This window comes from Xenopus laevis, chromosome 4L (assembly GCF_017654675.1).
Source record: "Xenopus laevis strain J_2021 chromosome 4L, Xenopus_laevis_v10.1, whole genome shotgun sequence".
NCBI lineage: Eukaryota > Metazoa > Chordata > Amphibia > Anura > Pipidae > Xenopus > Xenopus laevis.
Genome location: NC_054377.1, coordinates 7,469,847 through 7,497,369, shown reverse-complemented (window position 1 = coordinate 7,497,369; position 27,523 = coordinate 7,469,847). Strand labels below are relative to the sequence as shown.

At 41.4% G+C, this 27,523-nt stretch overlaps 1 protein-coding gene across 1 annotated transcript in view; it reads right to left on the bottom strand.

Annotated features, from left to right (window-relative positions):
* Window positions 1-27,523, bottom strand: part of LOC108713752 (homeobox protein aristaless-like 4) — a 44,527-nt gene that overhangs the window by 2,584 nt on the left and 14,420 nt on the right. The window contains exons 2-3 of the mRNA XM_018257309.2: window positions 5,563-5,843; window positions 621-749 (exon numbers count right to left, since the gene is read on the bottom strand). Coding sequence (XP_018112798.1) covers window positions 621-749; window positions 5,563-5,843 — 410 coding nt within the window. The remainder of the gene's footprint in view (window positions 1-620; window positions 750-5,562; window positions 5,844-27,523) is intronic.

The window sequence follows — 27,523 nt, the reverse complement described above, 5'->3', positions numbered from 1 at the left end:
ATGATGATGATGAGGATGAGGATGACGAAAGGACCCAATACTTGCTCTTGCCCCTCTCGTTGGCACTATGACCATAACGTCTTTAAAGAAACCAACATGGCAGCTCCCATTCATAAACACAAGATGCATATGGGACCATAATTAAATAAATATAGTATATCTTCCCCTTTATTATAGTGGAATCCAAAGGGAATCCATCGCCCTGGTACATTGCGGGTGCCCCATGCTTAACCCCCCCCATTAAGGTTGATATTTCAGTTCCCTGTCCCATAGGAAAAGGTGAAGGGGAGTTTGAAAGGAAAGAATGCGGGGGGGGGGGTTGGATCTCCAGATGTGGCCTGTGGAACAGAGCGTGGGGCTAGAATTCCTGCCGTCTCCTGCTCGTCAAACTGCTGACCTTTTACCTTTTTCCCTTCATCCCCCCCAACTGATGAAATGCAAACTAATGGCACCCCAGCTCCTGTCTTGTCAGGGTTCAAGCAGCTTTGAGTGAGGGTAGGACAGAGCATTTGGCAGTAGGGCCCCATGATCATATAAAGGCAGGGTGGTTGGGAGGATGCTGGGAGTTGTAGTTTAACAACAGCTAGAGGAATGTAGATCCGGCATCATTAGCATCTCACCTGGGCGTAGTTCTCCGCTCGGGTCAGAAGGGGCAACTCGTAGGCGGAGGAGAAGTGAGTGCGCACCTGCTGCATCTGTCCGAACCTCTCCCTCTTCCTCCACTTGGCTCTTCGATTTTGGAACCAAACCTTGGAAAGAAGATGTACAGTGAGAATTCAACTCAGTGAGTAGCACTCAAAAAATACAACTCAGTGAGTAACACTCACAGAATACAACTCAGCGAGTAGTACAGACAATACAATTCAGTGAGTAGCACTCAGGTAATAAAACTCAGGGAATACAACTCAATGTGTAGAACTCAGTGAATACAACTCAGTGTAGCACAGAGAATACAATTCAGTGAGTAGCACTCAGGTAATAAAACTCAGGGAATACAACTCAGTGAGTAACACTCACAGAAAACAACTCAGCGAGTAGCACAGACAATACAATTCAGTGAGTAGCACTCAGGTAATAAAACTCAGGGAATACAACTCAGTGAGTAACACTCACAGAAAACAACTCAGTGAGTAGCACAGACAATACAATTCAGTGAGTAGCACTCAGGTAATAAAATTCAGGGAATACAACTCAGTGAGTAGCACTCAGGTAATACAACTCAATGTGTAGAACTCAGTGAATACAACTCAGTGTAGCACAGAGAATACAATTCAGTGAGTAGCACTCAGGTAATAAAACTCAGGGAATACAACTCAGTGAGTAACACTCACAGAAAACAACTCAGTGAGTAGCACAGACAATACAATTCAGTGAGTAGCACTCAGGTAATAAAATTCAGGGAATACAACTCAGTGAGTAGCACTCAGGTAATACAACTCAATGTGTAGAACTCAGTGAATACAACTCAGTGTAGCACAGAGAATACAATTCAGTGAGTAGCACTCAGGTAATAAAACTCAGGGAGTACAACTCAGTGAGTAGCACAGACTATACAATTCAGTGAGTAGCACTCAGGTAATACAACTCAATGTGTAGAATTCAGTGAATACAACTCAGTGTAGTACTGAGAATACAATTCAGTGAGTAGCACTCAGGTTATACAACTCAGGGAATACAACTCAGTGAGTAGCACTCAGAGAATACATCTCAGTGAATAACACTCAAAAAATACAACTCAATGTGTAGCTCTCAGGGAATAAAACTCAGCAGGTAGCACTCAGAATACAACTCAATGTGTAGCACTAAGAGAATACAACTCAGTGAGTAGCAATCTGAGAATACAACTCATTGAGTAGCACTCAGAGAATACAACTCACTGAGTAGCACTCAGAGATTACAACTCAGTGAGTAGCAATTAGAGAATTCAGCATGTGAGAAATATATATATAAATAGAAATACATGCAGATTAAATGTTCTAATATATATATATACATACATTGTAGGACTTGCTCGGTGGCCCCAAATGACTACTCCTGGACGCAGCTACACCCCAGGCCAAGCTGTCATTGCACAAACAGGCATTTCAGTTGCACCAACTGCCCCATTAATCATGGTGGACAAGGGAGGAGATTAGATGAGAGGAGCACGTTTTTGGCGAGTGCTATAGAAGTGCATGTTACGTGGGTCGCCTCGCTCTGTCAGACCCTCCGAGGGGGTCATTAATCAGACATAAGGGGCTGTGTCCCAGAGCAAGGGCCTTACCTTAAGCCTCTGCTTTTAATTTGGCACGGTGGATAAGGGGTGAGAGCAGCAGAGGCTGGAGGTGCCATGGGGGGTGACAGTCCCCTCACCCTGGAGCAAAAGACATGTGCCAGGAATTTAGGGGCTTAGAGAGAGAACTGTAGTGCCCCTGTCTGCCCCCAAATCCCCATCCCTAATAGGATCAGTGCTCTACACAGGGAAGTATATCCAACTATTAGGCACATCTGGGAGCAGAGTTACATCCCTTCCATGTGTTCAGCTGATGGGGATTTACTTCCCCTTTGATTTGCCCATTAAACTTGCTGCAAATCAATGACAACTGGGTAAATACAGTATATCTGATTTATAGGGATTTCTTTTCCTTTAAAGGGGAAGTCCACCCAAAAATAGTTTTTCACAATGAAGCAAAATGTAATTTCCTTAGGTAGTTTTAGGACCCCATTTGGGTGCCTGACCCCCCGGTGACACCATGGTATAACTTGGGGTGCCTAAAACCAATTCATTTCTGTATAAAAGGCCAAAGGGGGGAATGTCAGAACAGTGAGAATAAAAGATGATTTATGATATTCTGCATTAAAGGGGTTGTTCACCTTTAAATTAACTTTTGTGATGATGACGATGGTGAATTGGTTTTCATTTTTTATTATTTGTAATTTTTGAGTTATTTCGTTTTTTATTCAAAAGCTCTCCGGTTTGCAATTTTAGCCATCTGGTTGCCAGGGTTCAGATTCCCCTAGCAACCATGCACTGGTTTGAATAAGAGACTGGAATATGGATAGGAGAGGCCTGAATAGAAAGAGGAGTAGTAAAAAGTAACAATAACAATACATTTGTAGCTTTACAGAGCATTTGTTTTTTAGATGGGGTCAGCGATCCCCATTTGAAAGCTGCAAAGAATCAGAAGAAGAAGAATTGAAAAGTTGCTTAGAATTAGCCGTTTTATAATATACTAAAAGTTAACTTAAAGGTGGTTTAATATAACTCCTTTCCTGATCCTTTAACCCCCCCTCCAAAGTAATTTTATTTTGGGGGGGTGTTAAGGAGAAATGTGAGAGGACACTGTCATGTCCTGGGAAAGTAGTGCAGCACGAGAGGGTCAGATAACTTCTTCTTGTTTTCATTACATCTTTAATTTCCTGCAGCCTCTGCTTTGCCTTTCTCCCTCTCCACCACCTCCCATGGATTGTGGGGGGGGGAAGGGATGGTGACTTTGGGGGAGCCCAGAAACACACGCAGATAGAAAATAGGGGCAAGAGCATCTGCATGGGGCAAGGCGGGTGCAAGAGACACGGGCAAGTAAACTCACAGCTGGTCTATTTGGGCATTCACTAAAATAAACATCTACAGAGTTATAATGGTAAATATGGCTGGTATTAGGGTAGGGCAGAGAGGGCATTAGTCATGGATCCCCAGCATATGTCAGCTGCAGAAACACAAACTCCCAGCTGTTGTCACAATTTTATTGTACTGTATATCTTAGAATGAGCAACCCTAGGGCTGTTCCTGCTGAATCATGCTGGCATATCTACTAAATCTCTCTGTCCAGGCTATAAGTACACATAGGGGGCTGTTCCTGCTGAATTATGCTTAGTACAGGGGAATACCTATGCTGCCATAGTTTTATGGGATCTCTCTGTACAGACCATGAGCAAACTTAGGGGACTGTTCCTGCTGAATTGTGCTTAGTACAGGGAATACCTATGCTGCCATAGTTTTATGGGATCTCTCTGTACAGGCTATGAGCAAACTTAGGGGCTGTTCCTGCTGAATTGTGCTTAGTACAGGGAATACCTATACTGCCATAGTTTTATGTGATCTCTCTGTACAGACTATGAGCAAACTTAGGGGCTATTCCTGCTGAATTGTGCTTAGTACAGGGAATACCTATGCTGCCATAGTTTTATGGGATCTCTCTGTACAGGCTATGAGCAAATGTAGGGGGCTGTTCCTGCTGAATTGTGCTTAGTACAGGAGAATACCTATGCTGCTATAGTTTTATGGGATCTCTGTACAGGCTATGAGCAAACTTAGGGGCTGTTCCTGCTGAATTGTGCTTAGTACAGGCGAATATGCTGCTTATGTTATCGATACAGGCTATGAATCATTGGCACCACATCAAACCAAAGCAATTGCCAAGGGCCCTTTATCTGCCCTTTAATTTTTCCCCATAGACAAATACAAAGGGGAAGTAAAGACCTTGTAGTTTCATTTGCCAATGGAGACTGCCTGTAACCATACAGAAATATTGGGCATTGGAAGCACTGATATGAAGTACCTCCCCTACAGTGCAAATATGAACAAATAAAGTCCGACCCCTGCATTAATACATGATCAGATGAAGTACGACCCCTGCAGTCCATATATGGTTACTTATAGGAACAGATTACATATATTTGAACAAACTAATTGCTACATCACCAAAACCGTAACCAGTGGTTCTATGATTGAAGACTGAGGTTGTTGCTGATCTAATAAATTGTGCCAGCTTTGCTTCTACTACAAGCTAGAAACTGAAAGCAGATATCTGATTGATTACTAAGGTCAAAGGCGATGATATAATTTAACCACACATGAGGCTGGCCAACATTTCCCTCATCCAACTATTCAGGTTGTTGAGCCAAGGCAGTTCTGGGTTGGCCAGGCACCCAATAATGTGTCCAATACTTGGAAGGGAGACAAGCTCCCATACAGTTTGGTTGGAAAATGACCATAATGAGTGTTGCCTTCCCATTTCTACTCATTCAATAAAGGATGTCTGTTAAGGCCAAGTGTAGCCTAGTCTCCAGTTTAATACAAGATAATCAGATATTTAACAGTAAATGCCATAGAAACCAGTAATGTTTTGGTCTTTCTGGTGGCAAACTGCCATTCACGTTGACCCTGCTAGGGGAACAAAAGCCAACAACGGGGCTTAGTCTTGGGTTCTAGTGTGGAAGCACTGAATCATTTGCTTAATTTAACTCATGTTATTATTTAGGGGTTCATACATAGTCAGACAGGGCAGGTCACCTAGTAGGACACCTGAATGTTGCCAGGTTCCCATGGCCTCCACCCTGACTAACATCTCCATAGACTTCTTTGTATGATATCAATGTCCTATAATAATCTGGGAAACCAAAAATGCCCTATGTCGTGAAAAAGCCCTGGACGAAGATGTTGGAGATCATCTACAGAAGCAAAAAAAATGTTAGTAAACACCCGACACCCAACTCAACTCATGTATAATTTATTCTCAGTTTCTACCAGCAGACAACAAAGGAAGGTTCTGCTGTTTGTTGGTTGTAAGGAACAAGCTGTACCTGCACTCTGGCCTCCGTCAGGTCAGTCCTCATGGCCAACTGCTCCCGAGCATAGACATCTGGGTAGTGCGTCTTCTGGAAGACCTTCTCTAGTTCCTCAAGTTGGTAACTGGTGAAGGTAGTCCTGTTCCTCCTTTTTTTCCCTTTGTTGCTCTCAGAGTCGGCTTTGTCCATCGGGAGGTCTCTGTCTTGGGAGCCCTTCCCTGCAGTCTCCTTGCTGGTAATGTATCCACTATCCATTCCCTGATGGTCGCTGTTTGGGGTCAAGGAGCTCTCTTTAGCTAAAACGAGAAATAAGGTAAAGGTATATCAGTGTTGGGTGAAGAAATCCCAGCCTGATACAGGGTTCGATTCCAGTGATGGATATTTGAGCCCAAGATGGACTATATAATTTAATAATAATTGCAGTGGAAGTTCCTATTAAACAGATATTAAGTCTAAAACGGGGTCATTTCCAGGAGCCCATGGACCAGAAAACACAAATCGGTTTAAGAAGACATGATAAGTTATGTCAGGAGGGTTACACGAATGAAGGGAAAAATCTTTTATCTTAAACTAGCTTTCATTTTTGGAGTGGGGGAAGGAAACCATAACACAGACATGGTAAGAACATAGAAGCTCCTTGTAGACAGTGCCCTGGCCGGAATCAAACCTAGGACCCAGGAGCTGCAAGACAGAACTGTTACACATACTAAGAAGTCATTTTTAGACACATTTTCCCCTTTAAAAATACAAAAGAATGATTCTGTCTGTATCATTTAAAGTTACTGCCTCTTTAAACGCTCAGCTCTCTGTTTTGACAAAACCCTCACCCTCCTGCTGCATTTGCAGGGGGGCCAGAGTTCACCCAAATCAAATGCTCCCACAGCTCAAGGATTTAGATCCAAGGGCTTCGAGAACTCAACTTATGGTGACCTCAGCAAGTCATTTTATCTTCCTGCGCCTACAGCAGCACATTAGATTGTCAGCTCCTCTGGTGGCTCTGATTCATTGCAGCCACAAATGGCACACACCAAAGGGAAACCTATGATCCTGCAGAGCTGCAAGAGGATTTGTCTAATCCTTCCCCCCTCCAGTGCTGCTGGGGCCCCACTCTTTAGGGTTATTTTTCTTATCTTTCAGAGTTTACGATTTCCTTTGGTAAAGGTGAAGCCTTGCAGGAGATAAAATAAAGCTCAGGGGTTCATCTGATATATCAATTCCTGAAAGCAATCAGGCGAGAAGATTGTTAACTCATTGGGAGCCAACCTGCTGTTGGGCAATTCTCCCCCCAATTTAAGGGAATAGTGGGAGTTACGACCTCAGTGTTGCTCAAACTGTCTGAAAAAGACCCCTTAAATGGAAATTGGGGTGCTATTGGTCCAGTCTCATCATTGGTGCCTACCCCAAGCCATGGACCTACCTCTCCTATGGAGTAATGAGGAGCAGGATCATTATGAGCATGTCCTCCTAGGGCACGGGGGTATGGGGTCACTTTGTGTTTCTGTGTAGCCTAAAAATTGGCCCCATTGTGCCCATAACAGTGCCACTTTAATGTCAGTAGTCTGAAAAAACTTCTATTTGTGTGTCCTGCCTGGCACTGCTTTTTTTGTGGTCAGTGACCCCCGTTTGAAAGCTGGAAAGAGTCAGAAAAAGGGTAAATATTTTAAAAAAAACTATATATAGACCAACTGAAAAGTTGCTTAGAATGATCCATTCTATAACATACTAAAAGTTAACTTAAAGGTGAACCACCCCTTTTAACGCAATCCAAAATGCTCGGGTTTTCCAGATAAGGGATGCTTACTTTGAGATACATTGAGTTTACTAGAAAATCATTTAAACATGAAATAAAGCCAATAGGCTGGTTTTGCTTCCAATAAGGATGAATTATATCTTAGTTGGAATCAAGTACAAACTACTGTTTTATCATTACAGAAAATAAAATAATCATTTAAAACAATTTGGATTATTTGGAAAAAAATGAAGTCTATGGGAGACGGCCTTTCCGTAATTCTGAGCTTTCCGGATAACGGCTCCCATACCTGTAGTTGGAAAAAAGCATCCATTTAGGTTTTCAGGCAACTCTTTTGTTGGGCTTTAAAACAGAGACTGTAAGGCATATTTAGTGTTGGTACCTCTTTAGTATTTGCTTTATAGCAGCAAAAAGGTAAGGAGCTTTAATGACAGTGCAGAAGAGATACAGGGGCTATACTTGCGCCTATAGCAGAACCCTATAGACTTTAATGTAAAGTATCCAGGCACAAAGAAACTGGACCTCAAAGTGGAGCTTGTTAGGCATATTCAGATACTGGGCGGCCATAATTTACATCCCCATTAGTGTTGGTACCTCTATAGAATTTGCTCTCCAGCTGCCAAAAAATCAGAGAAGAGAGGAGGCCAAAGGGGAAAGAACTTTAATGACAGCGCTCAAGAGACGCAGGGGCCAAACCTTAGTGATAACCTGTGCAGCAGGCTATAAATCTGCCCTTTCAGGACTTCTATACTGATAGGGAGACTTTGAATTCAGCCCAGAGACAGACAGGCGGCTGTACAAAGCCAAATGGCTCCCCTCGCAGGAGTCAAAGACCATAAAGAAAATCCCAGTTAAAAAAAAATAACCTACTGTGTTATGTAGATAAAGGGGTCGTGATGACAGATCTGCATCACTGAAGGGTCAGGGATAGAGGAAAGGGGGACCCATAAATTGAAAAAGGGTAGCTTGAGTAAGAAGAACACTCATTTTTAATAAAATGACAAGAGTCAAATACAATTTTGGTAAACACAGTACTTGAGGTTGAACAAAGACATCCATCAAGTTCACCCCTTCGCTCAGCTCGGATTAACCATCCCATGGCTGTAAGGGAGGCCCGAGTACTGTCGCTTTAAGAATACTGTCTCTTTAAGAGTACTGTCACTTTAAGAATACTGTTGCTTTAAGAATACTGTCTCTTTAAGAGTACTGTCACTTTTTAGAACACTGTCGCTTTAAGAATACTGTCACTTTAAGAATACTATTCACAGTCTAATTAAGGGGGTTAGGTAAAGGCACTGGCCTAGCGCCCGCCAGCAATAATGCAAATAGAAGAGATGAACGCCAATACCTTGTCTGTTGCAAACAGGGTGTTCAAAAAATTTATTCCATGGTGCTCTGAACACTTTACAATGATCAAATGTTTTTGGACCACATGGCCCTTCCTTTGTGACTTCTATTTACTATAAGAATACGGTCTCATTAAGAATACTGTCGCTTTAAGAATACTGTCTCTTTAAGAGTACTGTCACTTTAAGAGTACTGTCTCTTTAAGAATACAGTCGCTTTAAGAATACTGTCGCTTTAAGAATACTGTCTCTTTAAAAGACATGGTATTCGGGTGGCTCCCAGGGTCTCACATGGTTCCGTAATCAGTGCTAAATATCATAGGAAACCCAATAGCCACACACACATGGCTCTGGGCCAAAGCTATTTACACCATCCCCGCAGGATTCTAATCATTTAAATGGTACATTCCTTTGCCACAGAAACCTATATGTTTATAAGGGGCAAACCAAGAATTTGCATAGAAATGGGAGGGGGGGCACTTTTAAATTCTTCTATAATTCTCTGTATAAAGTGACTTTTAGGGCTCATTTGCTATTGAACCCACAGGGCGATGGGTATTAATAGGTACAAAATTCTGACACTGGGGCTAAAAATCTTTTTTATCAAATACATAGAATCTCTACCAGTTACAATGTCCGTTACTAAATAAAGGGGACTAAAGCCAACATGGGGTTTCTCTGAAATATAATGTAGTGTGTCCATGGGGGTGGTTACGATGGGTGTGAAATATGTCCAGACTACAACTCCCAGAATCCTCCATTCTCCAGCACAGGCCTATAGATTTCTTTCTGCCGCTGCCGTTTTATATTGTGGAAAGCAGCAGATTTTTAAAAAATTTTTCAGATCTCTGAAATTGTAATTCTGCACTCCTGGTAACAAATCATTTTGTCAGCAAATCATTTATTCAACACAAGTACGGCTATTATCTGCAATTCACTGTATCCTTGTACTTTATAAGTAACAGACTATCAAACTGAAGAGGAGAAATAAAGTGTTTGGGTCTGAAAAGTATTAGACTGCGTATGGCACAGGATTCTGTATTCCTTGTTCCCTTTGTGCTTCAACATTTACCATTATCTCATAACAAACATATGGATAATATACACCCAGGGCACAATGTAATGAGGAATTAATAGGGACCCACCAGTATAGAACTTGGTAAGTCATAGCAACACTCACTTAGCTCATAACAAGGTTACAGATATATAGAAACATTGGGGTAACAGTCACCCAGGGTACAAATAAACACTCACCCCAAATCTCCCCCTAACTGACCTTCAGACTGGGCCCCCTTAGCTCATAACAAGGTTACAGATATATAGAAACATTGGGGTAACAGTCACCCTGCTATAGTTCCAGGGGTACCCAGGGTACAAATAAACACTCACCCCAAATCTCCCCCTAACTGACCTTCAGACTGGGCCCACTTAGCTCATAACAAGGTTACAGATATATAGAAACATTGGGGTGTCACCCTGCTATAGTTTCAGGGGTACCCAGGGCACAAATAAGCACTCACCCCAAATCTCCCCCTAACTGACCTTCAGACTGGGCCCCCTTAGCTTATAACAAGGTAACAGATATATAGAAACATTGGGGTAACAGTCACCTGGCTATAGTTCCAGGGGTACCCAGGGCACAAATAAACACTCACCCCAAATCTCCCCCTAACTGACCTTCAGACTGGGCCCCCTTAGCTCATAACAAGGTTACAGATATATATATATATATATATATATATATATATATATATATATATATATATATATATATATATATATATATATATATATATATATATATATATTGGGGTGTCACCCTGCTATAGTTCCAGGGGTACCCAGGGCACAAATAAGCACTAACCCCAAATCTCCTCCTAACTGACCTTCAGGCTGGCCCCCCTTAGCTCATAACAAGGTTACAGATATATAGAAACATTGGGGTAACAGTCACCCTGCTATAGTTCCAGGGGTACCCAGGCCACAAATAACTCTCACCCCAAATCTCCCCCGAACTGGCCTTCAGACTGGGCTTCCAGGAACATCTAGGGGACAAAGATCCATACCACCCAAAGTTGTCCATCTTCTAGTTGTCTCTCCCTGTGACCTTGGTCATCCCTGTCCCTGGTTTTGGTGGCACTTCACATGCTAATTGTGCTCTAGACTGTGGTTCATGATTAATGGACATGTTCAGTGCTGTTCAGTCTTCACTTTGGAGTGTTTCAGGCATGAGGTCTCTCAGATAGAGGGTTCTTGTACATAAAATACAATACTGGTGGTAAGTGGGGATATAGTGGATAAGGAGCAGCTCCGGCAATGGGACTGAATTGTGGTTATTTCCCAGTTGTGGGATTAAGCAGGGAGATTGGCAGCTTTGTAACATTGTGTTTATTATTAGAGCCATTTCCGTGGGTGAGGAGGTGATGATGTGGCTACTGTGTGTGTAACGTATGGCTTGTGCAAAGAAGTGGATTGAAAGTGACAGGAAAAATCCCTTTTATCTGCAGGAAATTTTTTAGAAAAAAATCATGTTTTTGTTGGCACAGCAGAGGGGTTTGGAGGGGGTACAAGTGCAGAGCGGCATGAATATTCTGGGTTCATATTGATTGGCATCCCAATTTAGGCTTCATAATACACTGCACACAATTCTTATTATTAAATGAGCTCTGTCCCGCAATGCTATTGTATGACTGGCACCCTCCCAACTGAAAGTGTTAGCCGGGGCCCCTTGGCAGCAGGTGGGTGCAGAAGACAGAGAAGCCTCAGCCTCCAATATGATTCCTCCGGCCAGTCTCTCCCATAGCTGTTAAGCTGGCACAAGCATGGGTGCCCTTAGGCTTTTCCAATAAGGCAGAGATTAGTCTATAATTAAAGGCACATTGTCTGTGTTTATTTGTCCCTGAAAAAACAATTAGTCATTAAGTAAAAGAATACTTAATTATCACCTTAGCACTAAGGCTCATCTTCACAATGGATGTAGTTCCCTGCCCAGAATCAAACCCTAGATCAGTGATCCCCAACCAGTGGCTTGTGGGTAACATGTTGCTCTCCAACCCCTTGGATGTTGCTCTCAGTGGCTTATTTTTGAATTCCAGACTTGGAGACAAGTTTTGGTTGCATAAAAAACAAATGTACTGTCAAACAGAGCCTCAATGTAGGTTGACAATCCACATAGGGGCTACCAAATGGCCAATCACATCACTTATTTGGCACCCCAAGAACATTTTTCATGCATATGTTGCTCCCCAACTCTTTTTATTTTTGAACGTGGCTCATCGGTAAAAAAGGTTGGGGACCCCTGCCCTAGAGCCATGAGGCTACCACATGCCCAATGCCCACCCCAATATGATCCGTTCTTGGGGAAGTGGGTGGATCAGGGGAGTGTCCAGGAATAACTGGGCATGGCCAGGGTGGAACAGGGGTATGTGCCCCTCATTTGATAATACAAATGTTGGAATATAGAGGACGCTGCAGCTGTTCAGAGCAATTTTTGTGTTTTGGGGATAAGATGTTCTTACTAGGGATGGGTGAATTTTACCCGTTTTACTGTGGCAAAAATTTTGACGCCCATTAAAGTCTATGGGCGTCAAAAAAATGTTGTCGTGCGACGAAATTTTTTTGACACTCGTCTTTTTATTTTGACGCACAATGCCATACAAGTCTTGAGTAAGAACTAGGGATGGGTGAATTTTTTTGCCTTGTTTCGCCGAAAAAATGACGCCATACAAGTCTATTGGCGTCATTTTTTCGGCGAAACAAGGCAAAAAAATTCACCCATCCCTAGTTCTTACTCAATAGACACCCGATAGACACAAGACTGCACTGCCTAATTACCTACCCTAATATGATTTGTCATGGCCCTAGGGTCTTCCCGTCCACCCAAACATGCGATGCGTGAAGTTCTTAACCAGTACAGCTATGGGACCCGTTATCCAGAATGCTTGAGACCTGGGGTTTTCTAGACAACTGATCTTTCTGTAATTTGGATCTTCTTACCTTAAGTCTAAAATCATATAAACATGAAATCAACCCAATAGGCTGGTTTTGCTTCCAATAAGGATTAATTATATCTTAGTTGGGATCAAGTACAAGTTACATTATTATTACAATTTTTTTTAACTGTTTTATTCATTATTATTATTATTATTCTTATTATTATTATTATTATTATTATTAATAAGAAGAAAAATCATTTAAATTTTTTTAATTATTTGGAGTCTGTGGGAGATGGCCTTTCTGTAATTTGGAGCTTCCTGATTATCAGGTTTTTGGATAACAGATCCCATACCTGTACTAAGAATCTGTGCATTACATTTGCTGTTTCATCATCATCATCATCATCATCATCATCATTATTATTATTAACATGTACTTATAGAGTGCAAACATATTTCACAGCGCTGATCATCACCATCATCATTATCATGAATGACCCGAATATCCCTTGGCTTAGATGAAAGCGTCTGGGAATCCCCATTGCCACTGATTAACAGCATATGATTGACCCATTAGCTCAAACCTACCAATTCATTTCTTAGAAATTCCCTAGACCACACGTTGGCACCATTTCTGTCCCAGCTAGGTTGGCCTGTGCCGGGCACAATGCTGATGTGGACCGGTGGATAGAGAAGGCCGAAACCTCAGGATCTTTGCCACTTGTTTGTTTTCATGTGTAATCAGAATCCCCCTCAGCCCGGCTGGATCTGCTTATCCCCTTATTGATACAACATGTGAGCCACACAACTGGATTCTGGCTCTGATACCCTCTCCCTTGCCCCCTCTCCCCCCCCCCTCTCTCTCTCTCTGCAGCCAGAAGAGCTTTATATATCTCCTTGTTTTGAAGTTTTTGGAGAGAGTTGAGGCTGACAGATACCGAGGGCTGCAAACCACATGTTAAAAGGTTCCGATTTCTGCCTCGCACCCCCTCCCCACTCCGGGCCCACTCCAGATGTGACAGGGAAGGTTTTCTTTTAAAGTCAATCACACATGGGAAGCAAATGGAGGGGAAATTGAGAGTCCCTGGCACCAAGGCTGAACTTTTGGATATCCAATAACTGAGGACAAGGGAGAACAGACATTTCTGACCGTAAGAAAGAAACTCTGATTTCCTTTGTCTGCCTTAAGGGCAGAGACACACGCTAAAATTCTGGGGAGATTATTGGCCCAGCGACAAATCTCCTCTTCTTTGGACGACTAATCTCCCCGAAAAGCCTTAGTTTTCCAAAATTGCCTCACTAGGAAACTTCAGTGACATCAGAAAACGAAGCACTCTGAGTGCCATCCAGCCAGCGATTTACTTTCTACCCGGTGGGAAGGCTTTTCAGGGAGATTAGTCGCCTGAAGAAGAGATTTGTTGCTGTGTGATTAATCTCCCCAGAATCTTAGCATGTGTCACCACCCTAAGGGACTGATATCCAACCATCCCTTGCCGGCAGCTTGTAACGCAATGCCAAGCGCATGCCTATGCCCAACACAAAGGTGCTGATCTGGTGCAAAGTCCCCTCAGATGTAGAGGTACATTTATAGATTCCACTGGCGGCATGATATTTTATGGTTTATGAATTAAAAAAAAAGACAAAATGGCATTATCTTTAGATTGGCCTGCCCATCCTATTATATTCTGATACCCTACGTGCTGTGTAACTTGCTGGTGCTATATAAATAAATGATGTTGATGATTACCGGGGCCTCCCCTTTATTGGCCAACCAATATCTGACCAGGTATCTTGTGGGCAGATTAAAAAATCCCGTAGGGCAAGGAGGGCATCACCAGATATGACTCATACATGTTTTCTTCAGTTTAAAACATTTCAGTTGAAAAATGTATATTTTGAGGGTAATTTAATCACAGGAGTCCATAAAGCAAGCAGTGTGGCCGCTCCTTCGGCACAGTAACCTGGGCATGTGTTTTACCGAACCTCTTCAGTTTAAAGGTGGCCGTACACGTAGAGATCCGCTCATTTGGCGACTCCCTGATATGCCCACATTGAGGCGGGCGATATCGGGCTGATCCAATTGTGGGCCCTAGGGCCCAACGATTGGATAGTAATGCAGGCCATATAGGCAGTCGGATTGCGGAACTGCATCTAATCGTCAAACGAGCGGATCTCTCCCTTATATGCCCACATTGAGGTGGGCAATATCGGGCTGATCCGATTGCAGGCCCTAGTTCGTAGATCTGATGGGATTTTTAACCCTGCCCAAAAGACATCTGGCCGACTTGTGACCAGATATCGATCGGGGAAGCCCTTCGAAGGGCCACAAGCACGGGCTGATAAGCTGCCAACTTGGTCTTTCAGCAGCCTTTTTCGGCCTGTATGGCTTAGAAGTAGGGTTTATATCCCCTTTAAATTCAGATGACATCTATTTACATGTCTAAACACCCCATAGAGACGTTGAGGAGATGTCCATAAAGGAACGGCTGCAGGAATAACATGCATCTCAGCGGTGCAATCAATCACCGGGGGCTGCTTTGCGATGCTATTACTGAGTGCTGTATGGGCAGACAGAACATTTATATTGCCTTGTCTTTGAAGCAGGATTAATTGCTTTGCCCCCCATCCCTCCGTATTTGTTACTCAGCTTGTTAAAAGCAAATATTTTCGTTTCCTCGATGCTCTCTTGAAAAAGAAAATAAAAAAGCATTATATTTGCACTTGGGGGGCTATTAAACTTGAACAGTAAAGTATAAAGGAATTACTTGTCTGCACTCATACGGAACATTTCCTCGCTGGAAATCTGAATGTATACGTGAAAGCAGGTGCTGCCATTTTGTCTGCCCCAATTAAAGGAGTGGTTGTCCTCCTATTCATATTCCAGTCTCTTATTCAAATCAATGCCTAGTTGCTGGGGTCATTTGGACCCCAGCAACCAGACTGTTGAGAGCTGCAGAATAAAAAGATTCAGTTAGGTCCATAAATCTTTGGATGGAGACAACTTTTTTTAAATTTTGGTTCTGTACATGACCACAATGAATTTTAAATGAAAAAACTCAGATGCAGTTGAACTGCAGACTTTCAGCTTTAATTTAGTGGTTTGAACAAAAAGATTGCATAAAAGTGTGAGGAACTAAAGCCTTTTTTTTAACACAATCACTTCATTTCAGGGGCTCAAAAGTAATTGGACCATTGACTCAAAGGCTATTTCATGGGCAGGTGTGGGCAATTCCTTCCTTATGTCTATCAATGAAGCAGATAAAAGGCCCCCATATATAAGCTGCTGACAGACCGAGTCGGCAGCTTATTGGCCCATGTGTGGGGCCTTCTGACGGGCTTCCCTGATCAATATCTGTCTGAAAGTTGGCCAGATCTTAATCGGGCAGGTTAAAAAATCCCATCAGATCGCGGGCGAATCTGTGCGTTTATGCAGTTCCAAGATCTGCCCGCCTGTATCGGATTGCATTATGATCTGATCGTTGATCCCTAGGGCCCATGATCGGATCAGACGATATTGCCCACTTCAATGTGGGCATATCGAGGAGAGATCCGCTTGTTTGACGACATTGCCAAACGACCGTACCTCTACATCTATGGCCACCTAAAAGCTCTGGAGTTGAATTGAGGGGGGGTGTGCTTGTTTATGGAATATTTTCCTGTGAACAGACAACATGAGGTCAAAGGAGCTCTCCATGCAGGTGAAACAAGCCATCCTTAAAGGAGAAGGAAAGCTCCAAGACGGTTTATTGGCAACAGATTAGCCACAATAGTGCAAGATAGAACGCTATATTTATTCTGCAGAATGCTTTACCATAACTGAGTAAACAGCTCTAGACACTGTGTCTGTTTGTTTAGGATAGAAGCTGCCATATAAGTTTGGTGTGACATCACTTCCTGCGTGAGTCTCTCCCTGCTCACTTACAGCTCTGAGCTCAGATTACAGCAGGGATGGGAGGAGGGAGGGGGAGAGGAGCAAACTGAGCATGCTCAAGCCCTGCCCTGGAGGGTTAAGCTGAAAACAGGAAGTCTGATACAGAAGCCCATGAGTAAACAATAGAAGGAAAGAAATGCTGTGTTTCTTTTGACAGAGGACTCAGAGCAGCTTTACTTTGAGGGTTTACTGGTATATTTATATAGACCTTTCTGATAAAGCTTACTTAGTTTTAGCCTTTCCTTCTCCTTTAAGCTGCAAAAACAGAAAAAAAACATCCGAGAAATTGCTACAATATTAGGAGTGGCAAAATCTACAGTTTGGTACATCCTGGGAAAGAAAGAAATCACTGGTGAACTCAGCAACGCAAAAAGACCTGGACGTCCACAGAAGACAACAGTGGTGGATGATATCAGAATAATTTCCATGTTCAGCAGCCAACAAGTGAACAACACTCTCCAGGAGGTCGGCGTATCCATATCCAAGTCTACCATAAAGAGAAGACTGCATGAAAGTAAATACAGAGGGAGCACTGCAAGGTGCAAGTCACTCATAAGCATCAAGAATAGAAAGGCTAGATTGGACTTTGCTAAAAAACATCTAAAAAAGCCAGCACAGTTCTGGAAAAAAATTGGACAGATGAAACCAAGATCAAAGTGATGGCAAGAACAAAGTCTGGAGAAGGCGTGGAACAGCTGATGATTCAAAGCATACCACGTGATGTATAAAAGATTTGGGAGTCAGTGTGATGGCTTGGGCGTGCATGGCTGCCAGTGGGACACTAGTGTTTATCCATCATGTGACACAGGACAGAAGCACAAGAATGAATTGTGAGCTGTTCAGAGACACTGTAAATCCAGCTAAATGCAGTCCCATTGATGGGGGTGTGTTTCAAAATGACCCAAAACATACAGTCAAAGCAACCCAGGAGTTTATTTAAGCAAAGAAGTGGAATATTCTTGAATGGCCAAGTCAGTCACCTGATCTAAACCCAATTGAGCTGCATTTCACTTGTTGAAGACTAAACTTGGGACAGAAAGGCCACAAACAAACAGCAAGTGAAAGCCGCTACAGTAAAGGCCCGGCAGAGCATTAAACAGGAGCAAACTCAGAATGTGGTGATGTCCATGAGTTCAAGATTTCAGGCTGTCATTGTCAACAAAGGGGTTTAAACCAAGTATTAGAAATGAACATTTTTTTTTCAGTTTTTTAATTTGTCCAATTACCTTTGAGCCCCTGAAATGAAGTGATTGTGTTAAAATAAATGGCTTTAATTCCTCACATTTTTATGCCATCTTTTTGTTCAACCCACCGAATTAAAGCTGAAAGTCTGCAGTTCAACTGCATCTGAGTTGTTTCATTTAGAATGCATTGTGGTCATGTACAGAACCAACATTAGAAAAAAAGTGTCTCTGTCCAAAGATTTATGGGCCTAACTGTAAATAAGTCAAAAATAAAAAATGAAAACCAACTGCAAATTGTCCCAGAATATCACTCTCTGCATCATAGAGCAGATAAAATAAAGACAGCAAAGCGGTTGCCAAGGGAACAGGGCAAGGGCTGTAAACACCTTGTCACGAGTGAGTGATGTCATCAGTCTGCGCCCAGTTTAACTCCTGCAATGATACAATGAAGTACCTCACAGTTTCACTGAAGCCACAGTGTATAACATGTACATGCAGCAGGCAAATGAAAAAACAACATACGTCGTATATTTGTATTGATTTAAGGGCCCTTTGGGGTTATATATATACAGTTAGCGATGACAGGCTTTTCCACAGAGCCAACTAATCACACACACACACACATTTTTTTCCCACGGAATAATAAGGTCCTTCTGGCCAAGTCACTTCAATTTTCCAGAGCGGATCAGGTTTTAGGTAGGGATCAACAGGATCTGTCGGAATCATGTGGTTACAAGCACTGGAAAAAATGAAGGCGACACATTTTTGGAGGATGAACATACACATAAGGGACTGGATTCAACCACGTCTTTTCTGGGTGGTTCTGTATAGACTAAGGATGTACCGAATCTACTATTTTGGATACGGCTGAACCTGCGAATCCTTCGCAAAAGATTAGGACGAATACTGAATCCAATTTACAAATGCAAATTAGGGGTGGGAAGGAGAAAATGTTTTTTACTTCCTTGTTTTGTGACAAAAAGTCATGTGATTTTCCTCCCCGCCCCTAATTAGGATTCGGATTTGGTTTGGCCAGGCAGAAAGATTCGACCAAATCCTGGCAGAATCCCAAACCGAATCCTAGTTTCGGTATGTCCCTAATTCAGACAAATCCCAAAATGAGGGATTCAGTGCAACCCTAGTTTTACTTTAGTGGCAAAGAAAGCATCTTGGCCCCCTTATCCGCACTGGGGTTTCACAGGTTGTGAAATGTATTTTTTTTTAATCTACTGTTGCTGCTCCATCTTAAATTAGGACTTTACTACAGGACTGTTTTCACAGATTTAATGGTTGGAAAAAGACATTGGTCTCTCAAACAGCACGTGAGTGAACGTTGAATTCAGTCACGGGGATGCAGCAATCACGGAAAAACATGGGTTTTTTCCAGAAGATCTTGGTTCCAGAGGGACGTCAATGAGCAAGGTATAAGTAAAGCTGGCTATACATGTATCCAGGGCTGTATTTGCCATATAGGCACTCATAGGCCCGTGACTAGGGCGGCAGCTTTAGGGAGGTAGCCCTTGGGTGCCTATATGACTATTTAATGTTTAATTTGGGAGGCAGAGCTGCCACCTTACCGGTATTTAACCTGTCTAGCCGGCAAAATAGCAGCCAAGGCCAGGGCACGTATTACAAATTTACTATGTATTTATTGCTAAATCTATAAAACCCTCTTGTTCTGCCTCTGATCTGCATCTAATTTTCCCCAATGCCTGCTAAAACCTAACTTTTTGTGTTCTGTTCCCTCCACAATTCAAATACGCCCTGGTCAATTCAACAGTACGTACCCCAGACGCAAAGTGCACTCTGGCCCCCCTCCCCAAGCTGCAAGCACCCCCCCTGGCCCCCCCGACAGGAAAGGAGGTCGGAAGCCTCTTCCAGCTTCCGCACAAGGACAGGGACTGGGCAGGCGGGGCCCACGAAGGCCTGGCCCACCGGGTTTTTTCCCGGTGTCCCGTCGGCCCAGTCCGACATTGAGTTTGTCTATTTCATCTGTCCGCACCAGGTGTAGCCAATGTGATGCATTCCATTTGTTTGGAGAGATACCCCTTAGAAGTCATAGATAGCGTTTGCCTACTTAGCAAAATCAATGTATAATGCAGTCAAGATCCAATACTTAATAGAACCAGAATGGAAGACCTAGCAAGGATAATCAGATTTACTAACCAGAAGCAAGATCAGAATTGTCCCAGCTGATGTTTATAGTTAGAGGGAAAAGAAGAAGAGAACCAATAGCAATCAGAGCCACTGAGAAACTGAAATATCCAAACACAAGACAGGATATTCCTAAACAATATTTATTTATATATATGAATACAGTTTTTATACAGCAGCTTTAATAGTTGAATATCGACCTGTGATGTTATGAATGGACTGACCGGTTCTTCCCAGAGACACACAAGTTCTTGGATAAATAGATATAATTACAGAGATAAATAAGAGACTCATGGAGAATAAAAACCTACAGAATCTCAGATGCAACAGATTCTCTCAAAATCCTAGAGGAAAAGCTCTCTCACCCCCCGCAGGGTGTGTGAATAGAAAGCCTTCAAGATATGGAGAGAAATGTGTATATCAGATTTCATGTATTTGAGAGTGGTATGTCGCCCAGCAGGAATCTCACAGATTTAAGCTACAGCCAGAATAAGAAACTATAAAAGCAGAGGGGGGAAACATGTAGGAATGATTTAGAAAATATCATAATATTTGTAGCATATTTCACTAAAACACCCAAGATCCATGAATAAGGAGCAGTCCTGCCCAGCTGAGATTCTAGCTATAACAGAGCACTCTGTCCCAGTGGCTGCACAGATCCTATCTGATCCCCATTGTAAGCAACAGTCCTGTCCTGCTTTATGGCAGCTGAGATTCTAGCTATCTGTATAACAGAACATTCTGTCCCAGTGGCTGCACAGATCCTATCTGATCCCCATTGGAAGCAGCAGTCCTGTGCTGCTTTATGGCAGCTGAGATTCTAGCTATCTGTATAACAGAACATTCTGTCCCAGTGGCTGCACAGATCCTATCTGATCCCCATTGTAAGCAGCAGTCTTGTCCTGCTTTATGGCTGAGATTCTAGCTATCTGTATAACAGAGCATTCTGTCCCAGTGACTGCACAGATCCTATCTGATCCCCATTGTAAGCAGCAGTCCTGTCCTGCTTTATGGCAGGTGAGATTCTAGCTATCTGTATAACAGAGCATTCTGTCCCAGTGGCTGCACAGATCCTATCTGATCCCCATTGTAAGCAGCAGTCCTGTCCTGCTTTATGGCAGCTGAGATTCTAGCTATCTGTATAACAGAACATTCTGTCCCAGTGGCTGCACAGATCCTATCTGATCCCCATTGTAAGCAGCAGTCCTGTCCTGCTTTATGGCAGCTGAGATTCTAGCTATCTGTATAACAGAACATTCTGTCCCAGTGGCTGCACAGATCCTATCTGATCCCCATTGTAAGCAGCAGTCCTGTCCTGCTTTATGGCAGCTGAGATTCTAGCTATCTGTATAACAGAACATTCTGTCCCAGTGGCTGCACAGATCCTATCTGATCCCCATTGTAAGCAGCAGTCCTGTCCTGCTTTATGGCAGCTGAGATTCTAGCTATCTGTATAACAGAGCATTCTGTCCCAGTGGCTGCACAGATCCTATCTGATCCCCATTGTAAGCAGCAGTCCTGTCCTGCTTTATGGCAGCTGAGATTCCAGCTATCTGTATAACAGAACATTCTGTCCCAGTGGCTGCAAAGATCCTATCTGATCTCCATTGGAAGCAGCTGAGATTCTAGCTTTATAACAAATGATTCACATTGCAGATCTGTTAAATTGTATCTAAAGCCCATTTTTACATCACTGTGGTTTACATAAGTAATAATAATCATAGGTTATTAAGGGTTATTGCACATATAACATAACTTTCCCATCTCCCGACCTGCCACTAACCATTCCGATCAAATAAAGTACAAAAGAACAGATCAGACGATGTTCTTCCCCTGACAGCAATCGTATGAAAGTTATGTCTGACCAAATCTAGTGACAGTCTCCCTCTGAAAATTGTACGATCGGCAATAAACGCAGAGATATTACCCGCAGCCGACAGAAATCTTTTAACCCGTCTGATCGAACAAACGACCGATCTCTGTCGGACGTAAAAAGTTGGGACTCCCCACACACAGTCCTCGATTCGTACGATCAGATCTTTGCGTCTATGGCCAGCTTAAATCTCCCCAAATATGCCTGTGTGCTAGCTCCCTAAAAAGCTCCCTTTTTTTTTTATTAAACTTATTTAGTAACAGAAAAATACCCAGTATTGTTCAGAACTTTTATAAATGCATAAAATCTTTTAAGAAGTTCATAAAAGGTACATTTCTGGACAATAGGCTTTCAAGTTACTGATAAGCTGGCCTGCTAACATACCATTCCAGTAGCTTTGCTTATTTAGCAGTTATGTGCCTTTATTTTCCTGTTTATTTGCATTCCAGCTATAAAGAGTGGTCAGGGACTGCGAGGAGACCAACACAAACAGCAACTATTGCCTAAATGACTATAAACACATTAGCGTGACAGTGCCCAGGAGAACCGCAGTGATTCATCACCAAAACACAGTCTACTGACTCCTGGTCTCTGAGATATGGAGTTGGGTTTCTCAAGCCCATTTCAAGCTGTTACCAATTTGTTCCAAGGCCGGCCACATGCACATGCAGAGGGCTGATATGTTTCTTCAATATTTACTCATTGGGAACCCCATGCAGAATTACTGGCTGTGGACTGCATCTATGGCCCAATAAGGTCATTGACTGTTGAAATTTTTCACCTGATGAAAATTGGAAGGAGTATCATATTGTTCATAGTGGCCTAGTAAGCCATACACAGGCAGCTCATGAGGACAGAGCAGGATAAAGTGATAACAGAAGACAGGGAATGATAGATTTAGTTATTCTTCTTAAAATAACTAATACATTTATAGCCCCTTGAAGAATTCTTATATTTTCCACCTTCATATGGAAGATCACGTTAGACGCAAATATTTGTTTTTTTAAGCTAAGTTTGATTTAGTAAGGACTATAGAATATTTATGAGAAATGTATAAGTGAATCTATACAAGGACAATATAACATTATTTATTTTTCTATATGGGGATGCAGTTGACTGAGGACAACCACTAAGACTTCGTTTTTTTGTTTTTTTTTACTGTTATCCAATGTTCTATTACACAAGGAATTTTGCACTGTATTCATCCTGCCGTGTGTTTTGGGGTATTATACATGGAATTGGCACTGTATTTATCCTGCCGTGTGTTCTGGGTTATTAAATATGGAATTAGCACTGTATTTATCCTGCTGTGTGTTCTGGGGTATTATATATGGAATTGGTACTGTATTTATCCTGCCATGTGTTCTGGGGTATTATACATGGAATTGGCACTGTATTTATCCTGCCATGTGTTCTGGGGTATTATATATGGAATCAGCGGCGATTCTGACTAAGGAGCCGCCTGAGGCGGCTCCTGCAATGCCGCCCCCCCTCACCAACTTACGCCTCATTGGTGGCGCGCCCCTGTATGGAATTGGCACTGTATTTATCCTTCTGTGTGTTCTGGGGTATTATATATGGAATTGGCACTGTATTTACCCTGCCGTGTGTTCTGGGGTATTATATATGGAATTGGCACTGTATTTATCCTGTCGTGTGTTCTGGGGTATTATATATGGAATTGGCACTGTATTTATCCTGCCATGTGTTCTGGGGTATTATATATGGAATTAGCACTGTATTTATCCTGCCGTGTGTTCTGGGATATTATACATGGAATTAGCACTGTATTTATTCTGCAGTGTTTTCTGCAGTATTATTTGTGGAATTGGCACTGTATTTATCCTGCTGTGTGTTCTGGGGTATTAGGACCTAGGGATTTCCGGATAAAGCTGGCCATAGATGTAAAGATTTTTAAAAGATCCAATCATTATCGTGAGACCACGATTATCTCGAAATGATCGTTTAAATGTACGATGTGTCCATCAACTAAAAAGACCATTTCAGGCGATATTGCCAGGGTAGCTGCCTGCTTGGCCCTGCAGACATAGATAGATTGCATTGGGACCGATCAATTTTCTGACAGATGTCGGCCGAAAAATCGTAAGAGTACGATCATTCGAATTCCGATAATTTTGAAGGATTGGTCGGACTTCGCTAAAATTGGTCGTTCGGCAAGAAAAATCTTTGCGTCTATGGGGACCATAAGGGTCTTTCCATAATTTGGGTCTCCGTAATTAAAAAATAATAAATAATTAAAAAAATTATTAAAAAATTATTGAAACATTAATTAAACCCAATTGCATTGTTTTGCTCTCTGTAAGGATTATGTATATCTTTGTTAAGATAAAGTGCAAGCTCCTGTTTTATTATTACAGAGAATAAAGGAATTCTTTTTTTAAAGTGTTGAATTATTTGTTTAAAAAGTCTATGAGAGATGTAATAATGGATAATGGGTTTCTAGACAACAGATCCCATATACAGTATATATGTGTGTACGGACCCAAATTTCAAGTTTTAGCTGACCCTTATAGATATAGGTAGTCGCTTTGGCCTAATCGCTGACAGGCTAGGTTTTTTTTTTGCCCCCCTCCCTTTGTTTTTACCTAAATATCCATCTGTTGTTTATGGCCCATTACACAGCATTAGGGAGCGTGTTTCATTTCGTAGGAAGCGCGCAGGGGGAAATGCACCCGATGTGTTTCTTTGGGCAAATAAATAAAATCTGCTGTAAAAAGCTGAATGAAGACTGACAGCCAAGACGGCTCTTGTTCGAGAGGCTCATTACAAGCCCCATCTTTCTCTCGCTAGAATAATAACCTTATGTGGGTTTTTTTTTTTTTTTTGCTTTTACGTTTTTTTTTCTCTCCCTTTTTCCCAATGAAATCCCCGTGCCAAGCGCGGCCGTGGAAATTCCAGCTCTCCGTTCCTGCTGCTGAGATTTTCCTGTGATTTTTTTCAGCTGTTTTTTTAATATAAAACTTGTGACACTTAAAAAAAAAAAATTTTTTTAAATAGTATATTATTTTCGCCAGAGCTCCCTGGATAGTAAATCTGCGTCCACATCTGTTAAGCAGAGTGGATATTCGAAGCAGGTTATATAGTTTTAATGTAAATGGCGCGGTGTATCTCAAAACAGATCACTTTCTAATGAAAATACATTGTGGGTAACCGAGATTTCATCAGGCTCCGCGCCAAGCCAAATGGGCAAGAGGAATTATTGCTGCCGCTTCTAACGGGGGGATATATACCTTCCTGGCTTGTCCGCATCGCCTCATGTGAAATTCGGGTAATCCCTTTAATCCCCCCCCAGTATTCTATGCGCAGAAACATTAAAGGCAACTGTAATTCTCCACTTACACGTTTAGAATATAATACGAAATCATATATTACTCCATAAACCGCTATTTTAATCGCTTCACTTCCCATTTGCCTACTGGCGGCTCAAACTGTCATGCAAAAATGAGGCAAAATAAATTAAAGGGGAACTCCACCCAAAAACTGTTCTTGCATAAAGAAAGAAAATCAAAAGCGATTTACCAATTAAAAAGGGTGAACGTTTTTTAAAGGCATTTATACGTGGAATTGCTTTGGAATTGTATCTGTCTGGCTGTTTATATTCTCTGCACTGTTGCTTCTGAACAAAAGCGACAATTACATTTACAAATACATCTGAGAATCGAAAATTTATTTAATTGCATTTAATTGCATGTTTCCCTTACAAGAATTGTGCATGTGCTTAAAATTGTGTTTAAAATGAATATACTTTGCACAAATAATTGCTCGTGTCATAGGGCAGAGACAAATGCTGCTAATTCGGGAGATTAGTCGCCCAGCGACAAATCAATTCTTCTTCGAGGGACTTATCTTCCCGCCAGCTAACATGTAAATTGCCAGCGGAATGCCACTCGGAATGCTTCGCTTTCTGAAGTCGCCCGAAGTTGCCTCACAAGGAAACTTCGAGCGAGTTCGGAAAGCCGAAGCGATTTGAGTGCTATCCTGCTGGCGACTTAGACTCTAGCCGGAGGGAATTCTTATCGGGGAGATTAGTCGCCTGAAGAAGAGGCGATTAGTCGCCGGGCAACTAAATCTCCCAGAATCTTCCTGTGTGTCTCCACCCTAAAAAAACTCTTCCACCTGTGATCTGCCAGTACCCAGATTCCTCACCTTCTCTCTCTGCCATGGTGAATGCCACATAGATGGTGGAGGAGGTTAAAAACGGTTTGGTACAATTACAGGAAAAATCGATGAAAAACTAGACGACACCTCATCAGGCAGGAGCCATAATATTCTTATGAGCAGTGAAAGTTGGCAAGCGGAGATTGACTGTGCACATTTTATATGTTTTTTTTCCCTTTTTCCCCTTTCTTCTTCTACATATAGACTGTACTCATCTGTGCCACTGCTTATACATTAGTGGTCTGGTTAATATAAGCTATATATATATATATATATATATATATATATATATATATATATATATATATATATATATATATATATATATATATATATATATATATATATATATATATATATATATATATATATAAATATTTATACATATATATATATATATTTATATTTGAGGAGCATATATATATTTATCTCTTATCTGACAGATCTGTATAACCAGCACGCAGGCAGTTGCAGTCTTGGTTTGACAGAGTGCACCAGCCCTTTTATTTATTTTTGTATATATAAATATTTATACAAATATATATATATATTTATATTTGAGGAGGATATATATATTTATATTTGAGGAGCATATGGTGTGCTGTGATTGGACTAAACATGTATATATATATATATATATATATATATATATATATATATATATATATATATAGGTGTACTGCAATAGTTAATAAACAAAAGAGAAAAAGAAACAAAGAATGGATATAAAATAGATCCTATTTGTATTCTGTAACCCTTGTTTGTTAAATTATTGTATGACCCAGGTTTGTTATGAATTACTGTAAAGAACTGCTTGCTGGCACTATATAAATAAATGATGATGATAGATAATTATAAATAGATAGATAGATAGATAGATAGATAGATAGATGATAGATAGATAGACAAACAGACAGGCAATTGATGATAGATAGATGACAGACAGATAGAGAGATAGATAGATAAACAGATATGTGATAGATAGATGATAAGCAGATAATTAAATAGATAGAGGATATATATATAGATTAAAAAAAAGGAATGCACAGTGAAATAAACCATCACTAATAAGAAAATTTGGCGTGCTGATCTCTTCTTTTGCTATAGATATATACATATATGATAGATGATTGATACATATATAATAGATATAGTACATAGATGATGAATAGATAGATATATGATAGATACATAGATGATAAATAGATAAATAAATAAATAAATAGATGATAGATAGCTAATAGATAGATAGATAAAATAGATAGATAACAGATAGATAGATAGATAGATAGATAGATAGATAGATAGATAGATAGATAGATACTCAGGAGACACAATAGGCGTAGAGTAGACCAGTAGAGTAGACCAATAGATTAAATAGATTAAATAATTAGAAAAAAAACATATCTGGGACTTCTGGAGTACAAGTATAGGATCTGTTATCCAAAATGCTTGGGAACTGGGGTCTATCTAGAAAGGGTTATTGATAGATACAGGTACTACTTATTTAGAAGGCAAAGAGGGGGTCTTCATATTCTAAATAAGAATCTTACATCTGCCCTTCTGTATCTTTTTATATGGTACCTACAAGCCAATGATTTCTCTCCCTTTTTCAGCCTCGGCT